General features: G+C 41.1%; 3 protein-coding genes across 4 annotated transcripts in view; 2 read left to right on the top strand and 1 right to left on the bottom strand.

Moving 5' to 3' along the window:
- The window catches only part of LOC102292812 (adenylate cyclase type 1), a 37634-nt gene extending 31866 nt beyond the window's left edge, over positions 1 to 5768 (top strand). Inside the window, exons 12-20 of one of the 2 annotated variants that reach the window (XM_005912682.3) lie at positions 112 to 201; positions 694 to 956; positions 1707 to 1833; positions 2456 to 2617; positions 2701 to 2847; positions 2938 to 3036; positions 3151 to 3265; positions 3428 to 3552; positions 3686 to 5768. In XM_005912682.3, coding sequence (XP_005912744.1) covers positions 112 to 201; positions 694 to 956; positions 1707 to 1833; positions 2456 to 2617; positions 2701 to 2847; positions 2938 to 3036; positions 3151 to 3265; positions 3428 to 3552; positions 3686 to 4111 — 1554 coding nt within the window. In that variant the 3' untranslated portion in view covers positions 4112 to 5768. The remainder of the gene's footprint in view (positions 1 to 111; positions 202 to 693; positions 957 to 1706; positions 1834 to 2455; positions 2618 to 2700; positions 2848 to 2937; positions 3037 to 3150; positions 3266 to 3427; positions 3553 to 3685) is intronic. The other variant, XM_005912683.3, reaches the window with a different exon arrangement.
- A 6558-nt stretch (positions 5769 to 12326) lies between these two features.
- On the top strand, positions 12327 to 14268 carry LOC102293599 (insulin-like growth factor-binding protein 1). Its single transcript, XM_005912684.3, has 4 exons — positions 12327 to 12741; positions 12881 to 13023; positions 13183 to 13311; positions 13446 to 14268. Exons 1-4 carry the CDS (start codon positions 12396 to 12398, stop codon positions 13569 to 13571), a joined length of 744 nt encoding a protein of 247 aa, XP_005912746.1. The 5' UTR covers positions 12327 to 12395; the 3' UTR covers positions 13572 to 14268.
- Positions 14269 to 14523: 255 nt separating this feature from the next.
- On the bottom strand, positions 14524 to 19777 carry LOC102293893 (insulin-like growth factor-binding protein 3). The gene is made up of 4 exons (XM_005912685.2): positions 19240 to 19777; positions 18356 to 18597; positions 17465 to 17584; positions 14524 to 15561 (listed from the first exon to the last, which is right to left on the bottom strand). Exons 1-4 carry the CDS (start codon positions 19718 to 19720, stop codon positions 15436 to 15438), a joined length of 969 nt encoding a protein of 322 aa, XP_005912747.1. The 5' UTR covers positions 19721 to 19777; the 3' UTR covers positions 14524 to 15435.
- Positions 19778 to 20704: the final 927 nt, after the last annotated feature.

The following is a 20704-nucleotide window of genomic DNA, read 5'->3' as shown; positions in this document are numbered from 1 at the left end:
CATTTGTTCTTCCTCAAGCTGTACTTATAGTTATTAACACTCTGACAGATTATATTGGTGTTGTCTTCTAGGCAGTATTTATATAATAGTCTCTATATTTTTTTCTGTCAGTGTTTTCCAGGGTGCCTGACCATTCAGATTCGCACTGCTCTCTGTATTCTCATAGTGCTCTTAATCTACGCTGTGGCCCAGGCCTGTGTGGTAAGTGTAAATGCAACAGTAAAAAAGTGTCATCTGCCACAAACTACCCACCTGACTGGCCAGCCAGCTAGTAAGAAAAATCTCACCGTGTTTTGAGCTGCTGCTGTTCCCTCTGATTTAACGGTGCCAGTGGGCTTATTTTAAAAATATGTTTAATTATTATTTTAGAGGTGTTGCTTTAGATGATGTGCAGTTGACTGTGAAATTAATAAAGCTAAAATTGTGGCGTTATCATAATTTAATTATCACATTTTTGCTGTGTTTACATATGTCATGTATAACATAAATCTGAAAGCATTCAAAGTTTGAATTATGGTCATGCTATGTATTTAAACAGCTTACACTATCCAGCTGTACAGTGCTGTTCAACTCATGTGTTTTGTTTTTTCTTTAATGAAATGTGCAGACAAGGCAGACCGTGAATGTAGATGAGCATTAAGCCTTTCTCCAGAAATATTTCTCACTTTGCATTGCTGTGTTTGCTTTTGACAGGTGGGCTGCATGCCCTGGCTGTGGGGTAGTGCCAATACAAACAGTTCCATCATCATCATTGATGTGGATAGCGGCGCCAACCACACCATGGCAGAACTTCCTTGTGACGGCGCCCGCTACGCCTTTCTCTCATGTGTGGTGGGCACACTTACCCTGGCACTTTTCTTGCGCGTCTCCTGGATGCCAAAGATGGCGCTAATGCTTCTTCTGGGGGTGCTGTATCTCACCGTGTTGGAGCTCAGCGGCTTTCGCAAGACTGCAGGGTGAGAGGTTCACGCCACGACGTATTCAGAAAGCTCAGACACATTCCTGACTTTCCCTGAAGTTATATGACAACAATGAAGTGAGAGATCTCGCACAGTTGTTATGCATCATGCATTATGTGCGTCAGTCGGGTATCAGAGGTAATGCCTGGCTGTGTAATAAACAGATAGGCAAGAGTTGGAAGAGCATTTACAGTACATGTGCTGAGATGTATGTGTGTGGAGGAGTTGTTGCTTGTCTTCAGCCCACACACTCTTTCATTTTCCACCCTTTGAAGCAGCACACATGCTTATTAGTTCCAAATCAGAAGCCTAAAAGGACAATGTGGGCTGCATGATGGGACCACGTTAGCTATTTCAACCCAGTACTGAGGGACCATGCCAATTTTATTAGAGCTCAGATCCCAAATGTGCAACTGAAAAAAATTATTATTCTGAATTTGTTCAGGTCAAGGTAAGGATTAGTTTTGGAAAAAAAAAAAAAAAACTTTTAGATTTAATCATGCACAAGTTAATAGTAATATTCCATGATTTCAGAATACGTTATAAGCACAATAAAGTTGTTTTGTTTTGTTTTTTTTGCTTGCTTTGTTTCCATGTCCTTCTAAAAAAGCCCTTGCTTTCATACTTTTGTGAAGTAACTCTACTTGTGATCACTCCCGACGCTGTGGGGGGTCCATTCAACCCTCCTGTGTAGTTTTCTGTGTGGTCTGGTCCAGTGCTGACTTGTGCAATTGGTCTCTTCCGCAGTGGGGGGTCCTTCCACATCCGGGGCTATGAGCCCATCCTGTCTCTGTTGCTCTTTGTCAGTGCCCTTGCCCTCCACTCCAGGCAACTTGACCTCAAACTACGTCTGGACTTCCTATGGGCTGTACAGGTCAGGAAGTGTGCAATGATATCTCTGTGCATATGAAAAAAGGCTATGGATATACATTTCTGGAGGATGTGCAACCATGCTTCCAAAGTAAACTCTGAAAAACCTTTTCTAGTTTTTGTTTAAAGGTGTTGCAGGGATCACATTTAAAATGAGCAAACAAATGTTTGTGTGCATGTTTGATCAAACACAACAAAAAAAAACTTGCGTTAAAATGATTATTGAATCATTGCAATTGGATTTTTAAAAAATTATTTGGTTTGTTTTTTTACTTTTTACAACGCAACCCAACTTCTTTTGGAAATGAGGTTGTATATTTATAGGCTGCCAGATGTCTGTTCTTGGCAACAAAAAAAGAGTAAGAAGCTTCTTCTGGCTCGGTTTCATTTGGCACTGAGCGTTTTGCATAGGGGGATAGAAGTGTTGAAGCTGAATTTAAGCCATTTAACCCTTTAACTAGCAGGATTAGTCATGTAATGTACCCAAGTCTATTAATCATACTCTGACGCTTACAGCAGTCTGATGCTCACAAGTCATTTTAGTGACACCATGTGGTGGAAATATGAAGCAAGCTTTGGTTCTCACAGCTATATCTGGATATTTTGTGTGCTACTTTTCCTGCCAGGCGGAGGAGGAAAGAGATGGAATGGAGAAAGTAAAGCTGGACAACAGGAGGATCCTCTTCAATCTGCTGCCTGCACACGTGGCTCAACACTTCTTAATGTCAAACCCAAGAAACATGGTGAGCCACGATAATAGACAGGCAGGCAGGCAGACAGACAAACAGGTAGATAAAAAGGCTGAAACCAGAAATGACTAATGATCACATCTAAGAATATTTTTTACTGTATTGTTTATCTTTTCCTTTAGGATCTGTACTATCAGTCCTACGCACAAGTTGGCGTCCTATTTGCCTCAATCCCAAACTTCAACGATTTCTACATCGAGCTGGATGGTAACAACATGGGAGTGGAATGCTTGAGGCTACTGAACGAGATCATTGCTGACTTTGACGAGGTCTTAGTATTTTTTTATTTCTTTACTTTGTAAATTTGGAATTGTTTTTGCCTTGTAGTGTCAGGTGTTTATTGAATGTGTGCTTCACAGCTCATGGATAAGGAGTGCTACAAAGACATAGAGAAAATCAAAACCATTGGCAGCACATACATGGCAGCTGTGGGACTCGTCCCCACCATTGGGACCAAGGTTTGGATTTTCCTTTTTATTTATGTGTTTATCTTCTGTCCTAGTCTTTAAAGGGAATATGAAGGATCCTTTCTCACATGTACACTAACTGCTTGGTGCTCTTTCCCTCTGTAGAACAAGAAATCTGTGTACGACCATCTGAGCACCATAGCAGACTACGCCATTGAAATGTTTGATGTTTTGGATGAAATCAATTATCAGTCATACAACGAGTTTGTCCTGAGAGTTGGTAAGTAGACATACAATATAAACCACCTTGTTGGACTGTTGGGTCGGATTTGATGCTATATAAATAAAATTGAACTGTTTTGGTTCCCTGGCAAAGACAATTTAAATGTGACTGACTTTCAATGACTCTGTTTTAGTTTAATGTTTTTATGTCTGTGCACAGGAATCAATGTGGGTCCAGTGGTTGCAGGGGTGATTGGAGCACGGCGACCTCAGTACGATATCTGGGGTAACACGGTCAATGTGGCCAGTCGAATGGACAGCACTGGAGTACCTGGGAAAATACAGGTACTTGTTTTCAATTACAAATGATCCACAAATATGATGGAGTCAAGTGTAAACAGCTTGCCAAGCTCCGCTGTCACATCTACCAACACTTACAATAACAAATATCTATATTTCCTATGCCTCTATTATCCAGGTGACTGAGGAGGTTTATCGGCTACTGAATACCAACTATGACCTGGTTTGCCGCGGCAAGGTCAGTGTAAAAGGCAAAGGTGAGATGCTGACCTACTTCCTGGAAGGGAAGGTTCAGGGAGTGGGCACTGCAACCACTTCTTCGGTGATGCGTTCCGCCAGCCTGGCACGTCGGATCCACTCCTGTGGAAAGACGAGCGTCCCGACCAATCTGGCCAGCGTGTCCTCTGCTGCCAGCCTCACTGCTCATCCCGGCATGGGTAGCAACATGCAGATGAACACTGCCAACAGCAGCAGCAACAGCCAAGCCGCATGCCAACCCTCATCCTGTGTGCCCGCAGTGGGTAAGGTTGATGAAGAGAGGGCTGTAGAGGTGACAGAGATTGAAATTGAGACGGTGGCAGCTGCTGCAGATGTGTCAGTGTAGGAAGAAAGAAAATATATTCATCTTAAATAAAGCAAGAAAACCTGGTTGGAGGACTAGAAGCGTCTAGTCTGTACTGGCACAACCCAGGATACACCCATTCAGGATGTGAACTTCCAGAAATATGAAGTCATTGTATGGATAATCATACTTGCTTTAGGGATTTTTAACTGCTTGCCACTTTTCAGAGACAAAATGCAGAGTGCAGAGACGGGTACCCGGAATCTCAAATCCTCTTTTAACATCTCTGTAACAGATGATTAGATGTGTGGTTTTGTTGGGTTCCATCAGATCCAGGTATAATGAGCATATTTATTTTTTACTATGTTGTACATATTCCGTGTTCGGGGGATATGTGCGTTGATATCCAGAAAGAGACTGATCATGCTATTGCTTTTGCACTGTCTTTCTTATTATGCCAAGGATTCATTGCGTTATTTAGCGTAAAATGGTGTTGTTTCTTTTTGGTGTATGTAAGCATGCAAGTGTGTACTTGTGAGTGTGCGTATGCATGTGTGGTCAATTCTTAATTGTAACAAAACAGCACAAAACAGTCTCTTTTCTTTTTCTTTTTTTTACTTGGAGCTCACTGGATGAAATATGCTTTTTATGATACATATTTACAATTAATAGTGCATGACTTTTTAAAAGTTGACAGCCATAGTAATGATACTCCTGTTGAAAGAAAACCAAAGTACCGAGCTTTCCATAGATCACTAGCGATACTTATATTGCCTCAACAAAGATGAGAGAGAAAGTTGCAGTAGATGTTTACCACATGCTCGATCACTGGTAGAAGACAAAGGTGTGTTTTAAACCCTGGAAAGACAAAATCAGTTTTCCTTAATACATGACATTCTTTTGTATTGTAGTGCAATATGGCATGTACACATAATACACAGATAGGGGCAGCTTTGTTGATGAGGAGGCAAAAAGATAATACGAGGAAAAGACAAAGGTTAACAAACCTAAACAGAAGTCATACTGAGTTGGATTTGTGCTTCTATGGATGCTAGTTTATGCCAAAATGGGACCAGCGATGGAGTATTGTAGAACATCACACAGAGGGCCCACGCATCCTTACATACAGATATCTAAAGGAGTTAAGAATGGCATTCATCCACACAGAAGAGAGCATATACTATAAGCACATGACTTCCACAAATGCATGACTAACTCCTTTAGCCTAAACATTTCAAATGCTGTAAGTACTTTCAAACATTTCCTTGAGGCCACAGAAGATTTCCTGCAGTGTCTCGCTGCTGTCGTCTTTCAGGCATACACATTACTGTACTATTGCTTTTTGTTATCTAGCAGCTACATTTTTGAGTTTTCCTCGAGAAATTTTAGCTTTAGCACATCTCTCAGATATACTGGCAGAAACATGATGCGCTTCAGATTATCTTTATAGCCTGTATCTTTATCAGCACATAGAACTTTCACTCGATCTGCAAAAGTGTAAATACATCACGTTTCAAGTTCTTGCCTTACTCAATAAGCTTACAGTGATTGCAACTTGCCTTTTTAGATATATTCACTTTGATATGCAGATCATACTTTTTGTAAATAGTCAAAAGTTGTAAACTATGTTGTATCTTGTACAGTGTAAAGTTGGGTTATTGAATATTTTGTAATAAAGACAATATTGGTGTATAAAATATCATCAGTATCACTATGATAAAGAAAGTAGTTTCTTGAGTTTTGGCTACAAATGTGAAAGATCACCTTTTTTATTTTTATTTTCTCAGACATTATTTAATCACTTTCGCTGTAAAAGTTTTCTTTCTCAACAGGAAACTATTTAAAACAATAACATGTTTATCATGTCGGTCAATGTACTTTGACAGCCCACGGCTAGATGGATGTCATCATGTGTCAAACACGGGGCAGGGGCCAAAACTGTTTTCCTGGTACTGATGTAAAGTTTGTTTAAGGTTCACTCAGTGTAACAGTTAAGTCAACAAACACTTCATTTGCTCACCTATTTAGCTCTTTTATGGGCTTGGAGAGAGGAAACAATGCTTCGTTTATGTAGTTTTATGTTGATTTACCTTGATGAAGTTCTTCATTTACTAAAAGGGGTGATATCATTGAGCTTTTAAGTTCATGTCACCTTCACTCTAATTGAAGTCGAGCTCAAACAGTAAAGGGAAACTACTGCAAATAATAGTTAAGGAGCAAGTCTCGTCATGGTGTCATCAGGGCCAAAGGGGATTGAAATGAGTAATTTGGTTGTTGCACTCCTGAATGGTTGGAATTACATAAAGACAAATAGCATATGTCACAAACAAGAAAATGTAACTTGATTATATCTTATATAACAATATAATTTATATTTTATATATATATATATATATATATATATATATATATATATAATATAATATATATATATAATATATAGAGAACTCCAAGCCCATAGACAAGTCACCATCAAGTGCGGGATCTACCAAGGAGATGCTCTGTCCCCACTGCTGTTCTGCATAGGCCTGAACCCCCTCAGTGAGATCATTAACAAGACTGGCTACGGATACCGACTACGGAACGGAGCAGTTGTCAGCCACCTCCTGTACATGGATGACATCAAGCTGTATGCCAAGAGTGAACGAGACATCGATTCACTGATCCACACTACCAGGCTATACAGCAATGACATTGGAATGTCGTTCGGACTGGAGAAGTGTAGTCGGATGGTAACAAAGAGAGGGAAGGTAGTCAGAACTGAGGGGATTGAACTACCAGAAGGCAACATTGCAGACATAGAGGACAGTTACAAGTACCTGGGGATCCCGCAGGCGAATGGGAACCATGAAGAGGCCGCTAGAAAGCTGCAACCACCAAGTACCTGCAGAGGGTCAGGCAAGTCCTGAGGAGTCAGCTGAATGGTAAGAACAAGATCCGGGCCATCAACACGTACGCCCTGCCCGTGATCAGGTACCCTGCTGGGGTAATAGGCTGGCCAAAGGAGGAGATAGAAGCCACTGACATAAAGACAAGAAAGCTCCTTACCATGCATGGAGGGTTTCACCCCAAGTCCAGCACCCTGAGGCTGTACGCTAAGCGGAAGGAAGGGGGCCGGGGACTGGTGAGTGTCAGCACCACAGTCCAGGATGAGACAACGAACATCCAAGAATACATTGGGAAGATGGCCCCAACTGACCGAGTGCTCAGTGAATACCTCAGGCAGCAGAAACCCAAGAAAGAGGAGGGAGACGAGGAACCATCATGGAAGGACAGGCCCCTGCACGGTATGTACCACCGGCAGATAGAGGAGGTGGCTGATATCCAGAAATCCTACCAGTGGCTGGACAAAGCTGGACTGAAAGACAGCACAGAGGCACTAATCATGGCAGCACAAGAACAAGCTCTGAGTACAAGATCCATAGAGGCTGGGGTCTATCACACCAGGCAAGACCCCAGGTGCAGGCTGTGTAAAGATGCCCCAGAGACAATCCAGCACATAACAGCAGGGTGCAAGATGCTAGCAGGCAAGGCATACATGGAACGCCAAACCAAGTGGCCGGCATAGTGTACAGGAACATCTGTGCCGAGTATAACCTGGAAGTCCCGAGGTCAAAATGGGAGATGCCCCCAAGGGTGGTGGAGAATGACCGAGCTAAGATCCTGTGGGACTTCCAGATACAGACGGACAAAATGGTGGTGGCTAACCAACCGGACATAGTGGTGGTAGACAAACAGAAGAAGACGGCCGTAGTGATCGATGTAGCGGTTCCGAATGACAGCAATATCAGGAAGAAGGAACACGAGAAGCTGGAGAAATACCAAGGGCTCAGAGAAGAGCTCGAGAGGATGTGGAGGGTGAAGGTAACGGTGGTCCCCGTGGTAATCGGAGCACTAGGTGCGGTGACTCCCAAGCTAGGCGAGTGGCTCCAGCAGATCCCGGGAATAACATCGGAGATCTCTGTCCAGAAGAGCGCAGTCCTGGGAACAGCTAAGATACTGCGCAGGACCCTCAAGCTCCCAGGCCTCTGGTAGAGGACCCGAGCTTGAAGGATAAACCGCCCGCAGGGGCGTGCTGGGTGTTTATATATATATATATATATATATATATATATAATAATATATTATTTTTTTATAAAATATTATATATATATATATTAAAATATTATATATATATATATATTATATATATATATATATATATATATGTATATATATATATATATATATATATATATATATATTATATATTATTATATATATCCATAAATTAATGATTTATGTAAACATTTTTCTGTGAACAAAGAAAATACAATTTGCTAGTCTGTATTAAGAAAAAAAGAGAGCATTTGTAACACATTTCTACTTCAAAATGAATTTTGACCACAGTTTATATGCATTCATTCTCTCCTCATCAGTAGTCTATAGAGATGCAGAAATCCATGATAGTCAAACAAATTTAATTTTTGATGTGTTGGCAACCAAATGGAAATCTTGCACACTGTCTGCCTTCTGCCTGTATATTTATTAAATTACTGTGGTTAAGTCTATTGGACCTTAACCAATAACTCCACATTCTGGGTTATATACACAACACAGAATTATTATTTTATTTATTGATATTTTAATACATAGATCAAAATCTTCATTCCTGAACAATGCTGTAACATATTGATATATGACCTTTTTTGCTTTGATACCTATTAATATGTGACATGATGGAAAAGTCTGAAGTTAATGATTTCACTGATGCTATAAGTTTACAACTGATATATACCTGAAAGTATTCACTAATCAGACTAAGTAATTGGAAGTCATTTGATACGATGTTAGACTAAGGCATTTGCTATATATTTTACTTAGTACCTTTTACTGTGCACTAACCTCAAGAATGCTTATTAGTTTCTTTTTTTAGCCAATTGGAATTAATTAATTTTTAAATGTATTTGTATAGCGCTTTACTAGTCCCTAAGGACCCCAAAGCACTTTACATATCCAGCCATCCACCGATTCACACACACATTCACACACTGGTGATGGCAAGCTACATTGTAGCCTCAGCCACCCTGGGGCGCACTGACAGAGGCGAGGCTGCCGGACACTGGCGCCACCGGGGCCCTCTGACCACCACCAGTAGGCAACGGGTGAAGTGTCTTGCCCAAGGACACAACGACCGAGGCTGTCCAAGCCAGGGCTCGAACCAGCAATCTTCCTATTACAAGGCGATTACAAGGCGAACTTCCAACTCTTGAGCCACGATCGCCCCGTAAATGGTAAATGGTGTAAAATGGTGCAAAATTAACATTGCTGTCACAATAATAGTCACAATAAGCTGAGTGACTTTAAGCTGCATTGCTTTATTTTGCATGTATATTGTAAAATTAGGCAATGCAAGTAATTTTCTCATGCACCTGCAATGACCTGTCAAAACATCTGTGAAAAATGTTAAGCCTCTGCACCTGATTTCAATAATCAACTGATGACAAGGAGGCCACACTCACACCAGAGACTGCAGTGTCTTTACTCTGGTTCCAAAAAGCTCAGTCATCCAGCTAAATGGACATTCAACAGCCAAATGTAAGCCTAATCTGTTATCACTATTCTTTGAATAAAGTAAATCAAATGATAAAAATGGTAAATGTCATGAGTAAATAGGCTTTTTGATGGAACAGAGACCTGGTCTGGAGCCCATCCAGGAAGAGTCAGAGCTTGAGGATGAAACTGAAGGGAACAGAACAAGAGAAGGAAATGAGGGCGATTTTCCATTTCAAGTAGGTGTGGAGGAAGAGGATGCGCTGGCAGAAGATGAGAGCGATAAAGATGACGATGCTGCTCAACTGAGGGTTCTGAGACCTGGGAGGCTGTCTCGTTCCCTGAGCCAGTTTTCAAACCATCCACACGAAGGAACCGAGAGCTTTTCCGTGTCTGATGTGAGCACGCTTTCTTTTCATCTACGTGGTGAAGCTACAACACCAGGACAGCTGAAATTTACAAATGTAAGGAGATCCAATAGCAGTAAGGTGAAAATAAAGGTAGGTGTTACTGAGTATTTACTATTTGCTTCTATTTAAATAAATAATAATAATTTTAAAAAATCTGAAAAAAAGACTAGTTTATTTTTGCTTCAAGGCCTCCAAGATTAAGTGGCAGAAACCGAGAAGATCTAAACAGCCAGTCCCGAAGCCAAGGGAACGCTCTAAGAAGAATTTAATAGCTGTGAGTATAATTTTAAGCAAAGCTGTCTTGACTTAAAAAAAAAATATGGCCCTTAATTAAATCTCTTTTCCACTAATGCCCTCAAATATTTCAAAGGAGGAACCGTTTTCCCCCTGGCTAGCGGATCTGATGGTCAGCATCGAAGAGGCAACAACTCATCAGCTAGTGATTGAGTGACATCTCGTGAGGTGAACGTGAAACATTTGGGACACACCAACCTGGGACCTCATTCGTGACAAACTGAACGTTGAACAAATTCTGCCTAATGTGCCTTATTTAAGGAAGCCACTGACAAGAGAGTGAAGTCCATGTGCGGGCCCGTTTCGTTTGTTGTTATACGTGAATAAACAAAAGGCACGATAGCTGGTTTCATTACACAAGAGTTCAATGCTTAGAGAGAACATGATGTGTATATTTTGTGCAAGAGTTAATTATGTCATTGTGTTATCTTCAGTTTGGTATTTGTGCTTCTATCCCGCTACTGTCTTCGCTGTATTTTTATTTTGTGTATCAATCCCTTTTTCAAACAGCACTTGCTGCTGTTAGGTTCAAGCTGAACCCGTTTACCGTTTCTTAAGTTACTAGATTTGGATGCCAGTGAAGAATGTAACACGAAGAACCAAAGCTCTCTTCAGCAAGCATAGCAACGTCAAAGCTGACCCCTCCCCTACTGTGTGGGAGCAACATGGCTGGTGCACTTTAGTGTACCGTCAGTCAGAGTTGACTCAAAATAAATCAATAAAAAAAAATTTTCTATTTTTTATGAAAAGAAAGTGTTTTCACCCAACCTATGTAAGCTAAAGTAAATCTGCATTAAAATACATATTAAAGTTTCAGTTCATGCACATGCAAACGTAGTAACGCCGTGGTCCTTTTCTTACATCATGATTATGTTATTAAATTAGTAAAATATGTGCGATTCACGCATAGTCTGCAGTACTTTAAAGAGGAGCTAATGCAGACTTCTTTTATATACTGCTGGGTGTACACATTTCTAGCAATTTAAATGTATAAAGGTTTCATTTAAAAGCATATTTTTCTCTAGTTAAGATTTTAAAAAAATTAAGATATTCAAAGACAAAATATTTTACCTTCCTATTAAATGCAAAATGTACACACAATGTGCTCATTTTTGTTATTTCTCATTGTGCCCATATCCTCACATTCATCAACATTTTATCTCTTTAACTTCATATTTTTATCCCGGGACTGTACACATAGTTTTGTTATTAAGACCTGTGTTTTTAGTAATTGGTCCTGATGACTGTATCTGTTTCCATGGTGAATAATTATTAAATAAAAAATGCAATTAAAAGTTTGCAGGGTAAAAGCAAGTTCTTCAGTGAATGAAAAGCACGGGATCACTGCCTATTGAAATTTGTGTCACACATCGTATGACTAAAGGTATGTGGCATTTGACTTAGGTATTTATGACAAATATTACAGCAAGGAAACGGCCATTTACTGCCATCATTTCCCAGATAAATGTGTCGTTTCACCATTTCTGGGTTATGCAAGGCAAACTGGGTTATCACACAGGTAGATAAACAAGGTGGAGGACCTTGTTTGTTTGCATGTGTGATAAGAGGAACCTTCACCAACAAGACTAAAAGGACAAATAGGACTTTTTTCTGTCAAAACAGTGTCAGCATCTAACCTGTCAGAATTACTTCACAAGATGAAGTTTTGACAACACCCATAAGACAGTTTTTAACATTAACGAGCCATCCAGAGCTCCTTGGATCACGTGATGCTCTCTGTTAAAGACGTTATTCACTATTCATCATTGTACTGAATTTCAGCAGCACTGTTCAGTTGTTTTCATAACTCTAAAGTTAAAGAAAGATGACTAATGCACGTCAAAAGTTGTTTTGATGTGCATTCCAGCGTCAATATTGACAAATGACCTCAAACTACGCAAGGCAAGCGGGGTCATCCACCTTTTACAGCAGCTTTGTGAAAAATATTTTATATCTGTGCTGAGTCAATTATTAACCCTTCTGGAGGCCAAAGCTTTCATATAAATACTGCCAGTTCAGAGAAGACTTGTTAGAAGAAACTGACAGTTTTAAACAACTTCTAAAAAGCTAAAGAATTTCATCAGAAGGAAATGTTTGGATTAAGCGAGAAGCTGACGTTTGTGGCAGCGGCGGCTCTGGTTGTCTTGTCCGTAGTGAGGTCATCTCCGGTGGTGGGGCCAGAGCCCATCCGCTGTGCCCCCTGTACTCAACAGAAGCTGAACGACTGCCCCGCCATCCCAGTAGACTGCAAGCAGGTGTTAAGGGAGCCAGGCTGTGGCTGCTGCATGGCCTGTGCGCTCGAGGAGGGGGCTTCCTGTGGAGTTCACACAGCCCACTGTGCTGAGGGTCTCCGCTGCACTCCCAGGCCTGGTGAAGCAAGACCACTGCACGCTCTGACCAGAGGACAGGGAATCTGCACTGTAGACCTCCGCCAAGGTAGCCTGGCTGTTTCATATGTGCTCATATTGATATTCATTAATTAAAAAAAGTTCACAGCATTGAAATTACATCTTTAATGCAACCCCATTCCATTTCATGTGTCATGTATGCTCTCTGTTTTCTAAAAATTCTACAGAGGAAGATGGAGGAGTCCCTGACCATGGCTCGTTGCAGCACATTCTGGGACTTAACCTTCCCTTTGATCACCAAGATTTTGCTGAAGGCCAGGAGAGTCTCAAGGCTAAGGTCAATGCCATACGCAACAAACTGGTGCAACAGGTGAGGGGAAAAAATAAACAATCCGACTAACTGGTTATTCAAAGTAATTCATCTCTCTTTCCACAAGAGGGAGTAGATGGCTCTGAGGGGGTGTAGATAATTTGCTGGTGCATTTGTGTTTAGGAGACTGTAGCTCTCATTGTTTCTCTTCCTACACAGGGTCCATGTCACACTGAACTGCACGAAGCACTGGACACGATAGCCACCTCTCAGCAGAGGTTAGGAGAGAAGTTCACAACTTTCTACCTTCCCAACTGTGATAAGCATGGCTTCTACAAAGCCAAGCAGGTGAGAATTTAACTTTTTGTTTGTTTTTTCAGAAATTTCACCATAACAAAATTAATTTTGACTCCCAAAAGGGATTTATGATAAAATACTGAGTGATTTATTTGTGAGAGATGCCATTTTTATTTCCTTTTCAGTGCGAGTCATCTCTCGTTGGACCACCCGCTCGCTGCTGGTGCGTCTCGTCTTGGAATGGGAAGAGGCTCCTAGGATCGAGCGACTTGGTCGGTGACTCAGAGTGCCATCAAGAAGTTACTCACTGAAGGATGGACTCTGTTGTCACTCAAAAACCAATTTTCACACACACAAAGGCACACACATTAACAGCAACAGGAGGTCAGCCGCCTGATGAGCCAGCTCTCCTTTGCAAAAATGAAACTGTGAAAACTTATTTGAGTGGAGGAAATTTCCTCCCATCTTATTTACGTGGTGTATGTATGATCAACTTATTTATTCGCTGCCTGTATATTCTTACAAGCATTAACCATTTGTCATTTTTAGATCTTTTATATGTTTGCCTGTTTTATTTTTTTCAGTTGTAAATATAGGGCGACACTGTATACATTTGTGTTTCTGACTAAATAACTCCATTGCTCAAAACCACAGGTCCATTACGGTGCCAAGCCCATTTGAGAGACTTCAGGATAAATTTTTGTTTAATTCATTCATAACTAGAGCTGTGCACGGCAGCAAACAACACAGCAGCTCATTCATTCATTCTGTTGACATTGTCTGAATGTATCTCCATTGGCGTTTCCTCAATGGGTATTGGGTGAAATGCTTAAAGTGCCACAAGTATGTGCATGGTGGCCTAGCACAAACATATCAGTGCTCTTCCAAGCCACGCTGAGGTTTGGGATGGGTTGTTCATCATTCGTCTACCTCTGCTGGTCTCTGCAGGTCCACAGTTTGAGCAGAGGATTTCTGAGACCTCTTCTCAGCTACATCTTCTCACATTAGGGACTTTATTTGACCTTTTCTTTATCTGACTACCTACTCTAGTATTTATTATCATTCACTTGTGTTTAAAGATTTGTTTGTTGTTGTAGCTATGTGCAGTAGATCCAGTTTCAACTGAATGCTAATTGCCCTGGAATGCTGCTTTTTCCATTATTGGGTTTGTTGTATATACTCTAATTCTGTGGATGTGCATCTTAATAAAATCTTATTTTATCACAAAGGAGTTTTGTTTTGTGTCTATCTACAAAACATTAAAAACAACAATACTTGGGTAACTTTATACTGCCTTTATTAAGTAAAAATAGACTTCTGAGGGTTGCATTGTACATACAAACAGCATATTTAAACTGACCACTTAATCCAAGACAAGTGCTAAAAAAATATCACTGGCTACACAGAGACTGGAGATAACTGTAAGGACCCCTTATCTCTTATATTCAGCTTATGCAAAGCGACAACAAAACAAACAAACAAACAAAAAACCCACACACGCACACACAGTACAGATCATGAAACAAAATCTCTTTTTCTGTGGCATGAGACCCAGAGTAAAAAATAACTTTCTACGCGCTGTGTTGTCTGAGCTGCACGGTCCCAACCAACTCCCTACTTGGAGCAGGAAGCAACCGGAATAATGGAATTCATACAAATAGGAGTTCATACTTAAATCACTGCATGCTTACTTATTCAAATATACATACATTGTCAAGACAAAACACAATGGCTTTATAACAAATCACAAGCATACAAATAATGATTACAAATCACAAGCATTTACACATATGCAATGCCATTTAATTGTGCGTAAATGAAGAGCTCTCTTATCACTGCTTGTGACATGTCTTTGTGCTTTAAAATCAGAATAAGGCCTCTGAGATAGTTTCTTTAAGTGTAACATTATTCCAAAAGGTGTCCGGGTTGAGTCTGAGACAAACAGGTTATGAAGAATCCATCCATGTACAGAGGCTACAGGCTTTTTCTGCCCGGTACTCTTCTGCTGCGCTCTGCCTCAGAAAAAGGTCCCACAGGCAACAGTTAGAAATAGCAAACATCCATATATCGGCTGAGCCATCTCTTGACCTCTCTTCCAATATCCTCGGTTTCTTCATATGTTTACAGTTCTTGCTGTTCAATCTCAGCCTCCCTCCCTCCCATCCTGCTCTGCTCCTATTGGCTGTCAGAGTTGTAGTACTGGGTATCTCCTCGCTCCCTTCTATCAAGACCTGGCAGAGGCTGCCCATATTTGTCCACACACCAACAGTAGCCTCGCTTTCTGCCTTTGGAAGGACGGCACTGAAAGTGAAGGAGAGAACAAGGTGAAGCGAGGGAAGACCGGTGGGGGGAGGTGGGAAAGCTGAATGTACAAATCCAGTTGAATATGAAGCATTATGGATAACAGGCCACTTTAGTCAATGAAGCAGAAAAGCATAGTTAAGAGGCATTAATGGTCAGATTGTGCTGAGCCTTTGCTATCCAACACGCTGTGGTATTTTGAGCTGCTTTTATGGTCTACCTCCTGTTACACACACATATAGAGACCTTTAAGGTAAACAGAAACCTGGTAAAATATTTGCTTAGTCCCGTTTGTGAACAACTGTGAACCAAGATCTATTTTCAGAAGCTGGTGGCCAGTACGAATCATCTGTTGCTGATTATACCCCACAGCTCCAAATTATGGGTAGGCCTACTACAAATGACTTACAGAGTCTGTGGAGCTACCCAAGGGCTGTTATTTTACTGCCAATTTTACTAAAGGTCAACCTCCACTCTAGTTAAACATACAGCCATTCATTTCAAGGGCTAAAGCAACACTTGCTGCTGCACAGAAGAGACTGGTCACGCGGGGAGACATCCTTACTCAGTTAGGTCTGATCTTAGGTGGAGAGTTTCATAAACAGTCTTTATCATGATGAATGAAAAATTCTTAGTGAACCATAAATTTTGGCGGCAAGTTTAAAAAAAAAAAACGCAGGCTGTCTATTGGGGAAACAAATACATTAATCAATTTATTTATTTATTTTTATAAATGCATCTTCTTCAACACCAAAATCATTATTGGGTAGTTTGTTATGTTCCCTCTAAGAGGCATTTACTGTTAATAATCATTGTAACAAGAGCTGTTTTCCCTTAGAGTCATCCGAGTGTTCAAATTCAACTGAACACCACAACATCTCTGCCACTCCTTCAGTGCCTAAAGGCTTAGCGCGGTGCAGAAGGTCCGTTCTGCATAAACAAAGACAATGAGCCTGGCGTTGTAAGGCTGGTTATGAGATGATTGCAGGTCAAGAAGAACACTTCTATTAAGCGGGAGGGACTGCTATGTAATAGGGGAAGCTGCCTCTGTGATGCAGTGGCGCGGGAGCCCTAAGTGCCTCCATATGAATGCGTCAGAACCACTCATTTATTACAACCCGATCGTGGGTGAACCATGTGAGCGTTGGGATGGCTTCGGCTCTATTTCTGTGTCTGCCTCTCAAAAGTCCAGCAATTATGGGGCAAGCACATGGGGTGCCGGCGGCCACCTTGACGTCTGTCTCCCTGGGAGGGTTTCCGTTAAATGGCCATCGTCCCTGCCGTCAACCCCGCTGGGGTTTGGTCCCTGTGGTTCCAGTTTCCAGAGCCAGTGGCTAGGGTATACCTCACTGGTGTGGTGGTGCAATGATGAGGCTCTAATAACTACCAATGAATACATGAGGACAGCAACAAATCTGTAATTGGGCTGCAGGAGACCTAAAGTTTGAGTCATTCGTCTTGTAATCATTATGAATGTACTCCCCAAATGCTGATTTCCTTTTTAGAGCATTTTGATTCCATAACCAAGTTTGCATTAAGCAGATCGTGAAATAATGCACAGCCCTTCGTGTCCACTGAATAAGGATGCACTAAGCCAATGATTCTCAAACTGCTGGGCAGGTCCCACTAGGGGGGCAATGAGCCACTGGTGATGGGCACAAACAACTAGGAGAAACTAAGAAGACTGACTGTGATGTGTTTGCTGATGAAACTGCACTGACATTTTTTTAAAAGTAAAAATCATCTTGAATTCTTTTAGATTGTTAAATGTCGATAAACACTGTAGGGTGTGGGGTGCAAGCATTCTTTTGGCTTTTGTACTGAGGCCTGCCAGAAAAAGCTTGAGAACCACTGCACTACTAAAACACTCAAATATCAAATTATTAGGTATACTTTTTCTCACCTGCTTTTTCTTATAGAAGCCCTTCTTGTCACAGTTTGGTATGCGGAAACCTCGGGGGTTGAGAATGTTGGAGATCTTGAGGTTGCTGAGAATGCTCTCAATCTCTCTTCGGCAGGGACCCTGTGAATGAGGGAAGACATCACCAGTTTTTAGTACCTTCCTTTAACGTCAGAAATTCTATAGTTTCATTTTGAAGACAGATAAAAAGCGAATAAAGCGTTTATACTTCCTCATTAGCAATGTCATTTGGCAGTGGGTTTTTGACATTAATGTTTTGGTGAATTAACACTTTAATAAAGCTGACTCACGCTGCCTTGCTGTAATACCTAAACAATGGTGGCTGCAATATGAAAGAGGTGGCAGATGAGGAATGAATTCATCTGGCTTGTGAAGGTTTAGCAGTTTGCCAAAGCTGCTTAGAAGTCTTACACAAAGACTGGGGGGGCTAAAGTGAATTCAAACAGCTCAAAGACGGAGTCAAAAGGCTTGTCCTCAAGTCCAAGTACTCAAGTCACTAATCAGAACAGCCAGTCAAAGCCCATTACTACAGTGTGCTCACTTCTCGGGCCAAAGAGAAGATCAAAATAGCAGCAGGGCTTCCCAACAGGCACTCACATAAGCCAATCCATCATTCGCTGGCTCTCAGTATAGCCGGCACGCGGACGCCTTGTGGCCAAACAACCGCCTGACCCAGGTCAGCCGCAGGGCTATGGCACCCGCTTGCTGCCATGCCATTCTACTGGCTCACAATCTCTGCCAAACGTCAGCACCGCTACCCAAAGCATTTCATCACCCGCAGGGGGAAAAAAACACCAAAGCACAGAGGAAGAAGAGAAAAACATTCCTCCAGTGTGCTCTGAAGACAGAAAAAATATTGGTTGTGGTACTTACATACTCAGGCTCCCGCTTGGTCTCTAGAGAGTTTTGTTGATCTGTGACGAGTGGTCCCAGTAGCTCCCCCGTTTTAAAGAACTGGGTTCTTCTCTGTTGTTCCCGTCTCAGGATGTCTGGGGGGATGAAAGGGTGAAGTGGAGGCTTAAATGGTCCAATAGGTCTGTGGGTGCTGTACGTAGTGGTCTGAACACCCGAATCAGTGGAATTGCGCTCTTCATCCTGAGTATCAGCATTCTCTGCTAAAAAATTGTGAAAATAAAAATGTGTTTATAAACAAACATAGCAGAGTGTTAATTTCACATTTTTTCAACAGGCTAGGGTTCAGGGAGGGACATGGGTATTGTGTGCTTTAAAAGCATCTTCTGAAAAACTTTAGAAAACCTTGACTTCCAGTAAAAAATAAAAAATAAAAAGCCCACCTTTTTTGTTTTTTTAATTTGATTTCATTCAAAAGTACAAACCATGCAACCTTGAAGATGCAGGCTAGGCTTTAACATTTATCTGACCTGAATTCTTTACAATGAATTCAGGGAGGGTTCAAGTCTTCCCTCTGCGGCACAAAGAGGCACTTCTTCTTTCCACAATCGAAATCTCTCCAGTGCGCACTGCTTAAAGCCTTATCCACCACCTTCGTTCCTCTGATGTAAAGACGTTTTAAACACATCAAAGTGTTTTCACATATTAGCTGGATTTTTATTGCTAAAAGAAAAAAAGTTTTCTCTTTTTATACAACATCTGGTAATTCTTACATTGCCCGACGACCACTGGCAAAGATTTACCAGTTCTTCTGCAACTACCGAAATTGTGGTCATTAACCAGTGATACGTAAGGTGTCTAAAAGAGCGCACTTTGAGGCATAAACACTCACGCTGATGAATTACCTGGTAGCTCATTGAGTGGCACTGTTGGTCTGGTAGTTTGTCGCTTGTTAGTAGCGTTTGCACAAATACCCCGTCCCTCCAGCAGAGCCTGCAGAGGTTTCGTTTCACCGGGTTGATGTTGACAAATCAGGCCGGAGCCACATCTCCCGGTGTACACGCCGCACGGCTGGCCGAAACTCAGCGCGCAAGTCATGCAGCAGCCGCAGCCCGGTTCGCGGACCTTCTCCGAGCAGTCCTTGGGTAAAGGTTTGCACAGAAGCCGTGCAGCAAGATCACATGGTTCGCATCTGATAACAGGTCCGAACGCACCTGACCTCCAGGTGAACGTTGCCAGGACAAAAGTCATGCAAAGTGCGCGAAAACAGGAATCCATGGTGCTGTGTCTGAGAGCGAATGAAGTGAGGAGGTGCGCTGTCCTGCCGAGGGGACTTTTCACTGGGCAGCTTCTCTCCCATTCACATAAAGACAGCGGACAAAACATCTCAATATATAGACCCCAATGACCGTAGTCACACCCCCGAATAGCTTGTGGTGTGCTGCTGAATTGCGTCTACTCCGTTATTCCTTCAAGACATCAGAGAAATATGCTGGGGTTTTGCTGAAAAGCAAGGCAAGATTTAAGGTGTGGCTCTTTAAGACAGATATTAAATAACATTAAAAAGGAAAAAAAGAAAATCACAGGCCAAGGCATTTATTTCCTTCACCCTCTCACTCATGACTTTTAAGTGAACAATGTAGTTGAGATCTTTAAAAAAATGGAATAATCAAAATGTAATCAAGAGCATTAGAAGCACGGTACTAATGATGTTCCACAAAAATAAATTAAATACTAATCAAACACATACATATTTGCAGTTTACTGACGGTGCATATAAAGTCTTAAGTCCCCACACGAGAGGAAACTCAGCAATCGGCTATGTTCGCCTTAATCCATAGGGGGAGCCAGTTGTCATGTGTGTCAAGCATTATTATTACAATGTGCCTCTTCGACTTTTACAGTAATTCATCAACACTTACTACTAAACGCTATTTAACATTGAAAAGCCAGAATCATTTGTTTCTTTCCGTTCTTTTACGTGGTAAAAGGTCACATAGCTGCACTTAACGTTTTGTTCCAATAGAGCAAAGGTGTCCAATAGGGTGATCCAAATCCTTTGTAAATAATTTAAAGGCCTACATTATAAACAATCAAACAGTTACAAATTTTAGTATATTATTTGATATATTATTATGTATTATTAAATTATTATTTATGCAAACAGTACACCCTGAGGTCTAAAATATTAAAGAATAACCAAAATCAGTGGTGGCATATATATATAGATATAGATATATATAGATATAGATATATATATATATAGATATATATATAGATATATATAGATATATATATATAGATATATATATTTGTCTCTCTGTTTTTAATTTCGTTTTATACTTCACAGACTACACAGACTAGATGTAT

This window comes from Haplochromis burtoni, unplaced genomic scaffold, assembly GCF_018398535.1.
Source record: "Haplochromis burtoni strain Fernald_Lab_line unplaced genomic scaffold, NCSU_Asbu1 Contig_3, whole genome shotgun sequence".
NCBI lineage: Eukaryota > Metazoa > Chordata > Actinopteri > Cichliformes > Cichlidae > Haplochromis > Haplochromis burtoni.
The sequence above is the reverse complement of the archived record's forward strand: the minus strand, read 5'-3'. Positions and strand labels throughout refer to the sequence as shown.

Bases quoted from the DNA above. Each gene is read 5' to 3' on its own strand.
- LOC102293893 (XM_005912685.2), bottom strand. From the start codon at position 19,720: ATGTTTTGTCCGCTGTCTTTATGTGAATGGGAGAGAAGCTGCCCAGTG. The intron at 18,598-19,239 runs GTAATTCATCAG...ACAATTTTTTAG, and splicing joins GCCACTCAATGAGCTACCAG to CAGAGAATGCTGATACTCAG. The intron at 17,585-18,355 runs GTAAGTACCACA...CCTCATTCACAG, and splicing joins CCAAGCGGGAGCCTGAGTAT to GGTCCCTGCCGAAGAGAGAT.
- LOC102293599 (XM_005912684.3), top strand. From the start codon at position 12,396: ATGTTTGGATTAAGCGAGAAGCTGACGTTTGTGGCAGCGGCGGCTCTG. The intron at 12,742-12,880 runs GTAGCCTGGCTG...AAAATTCTACAG, and splicing joins CACTGTAGACCTCCGCCAAG to AGGAAGATGGAGGAGTCCCT. The intron at 13,024-13,182 runs GTGAGGGGAAAA...CTTCCTACACAG, and splicing joins GCAACAAACTGGTGCAACAG to GGTCCATGTCACACTGAACT.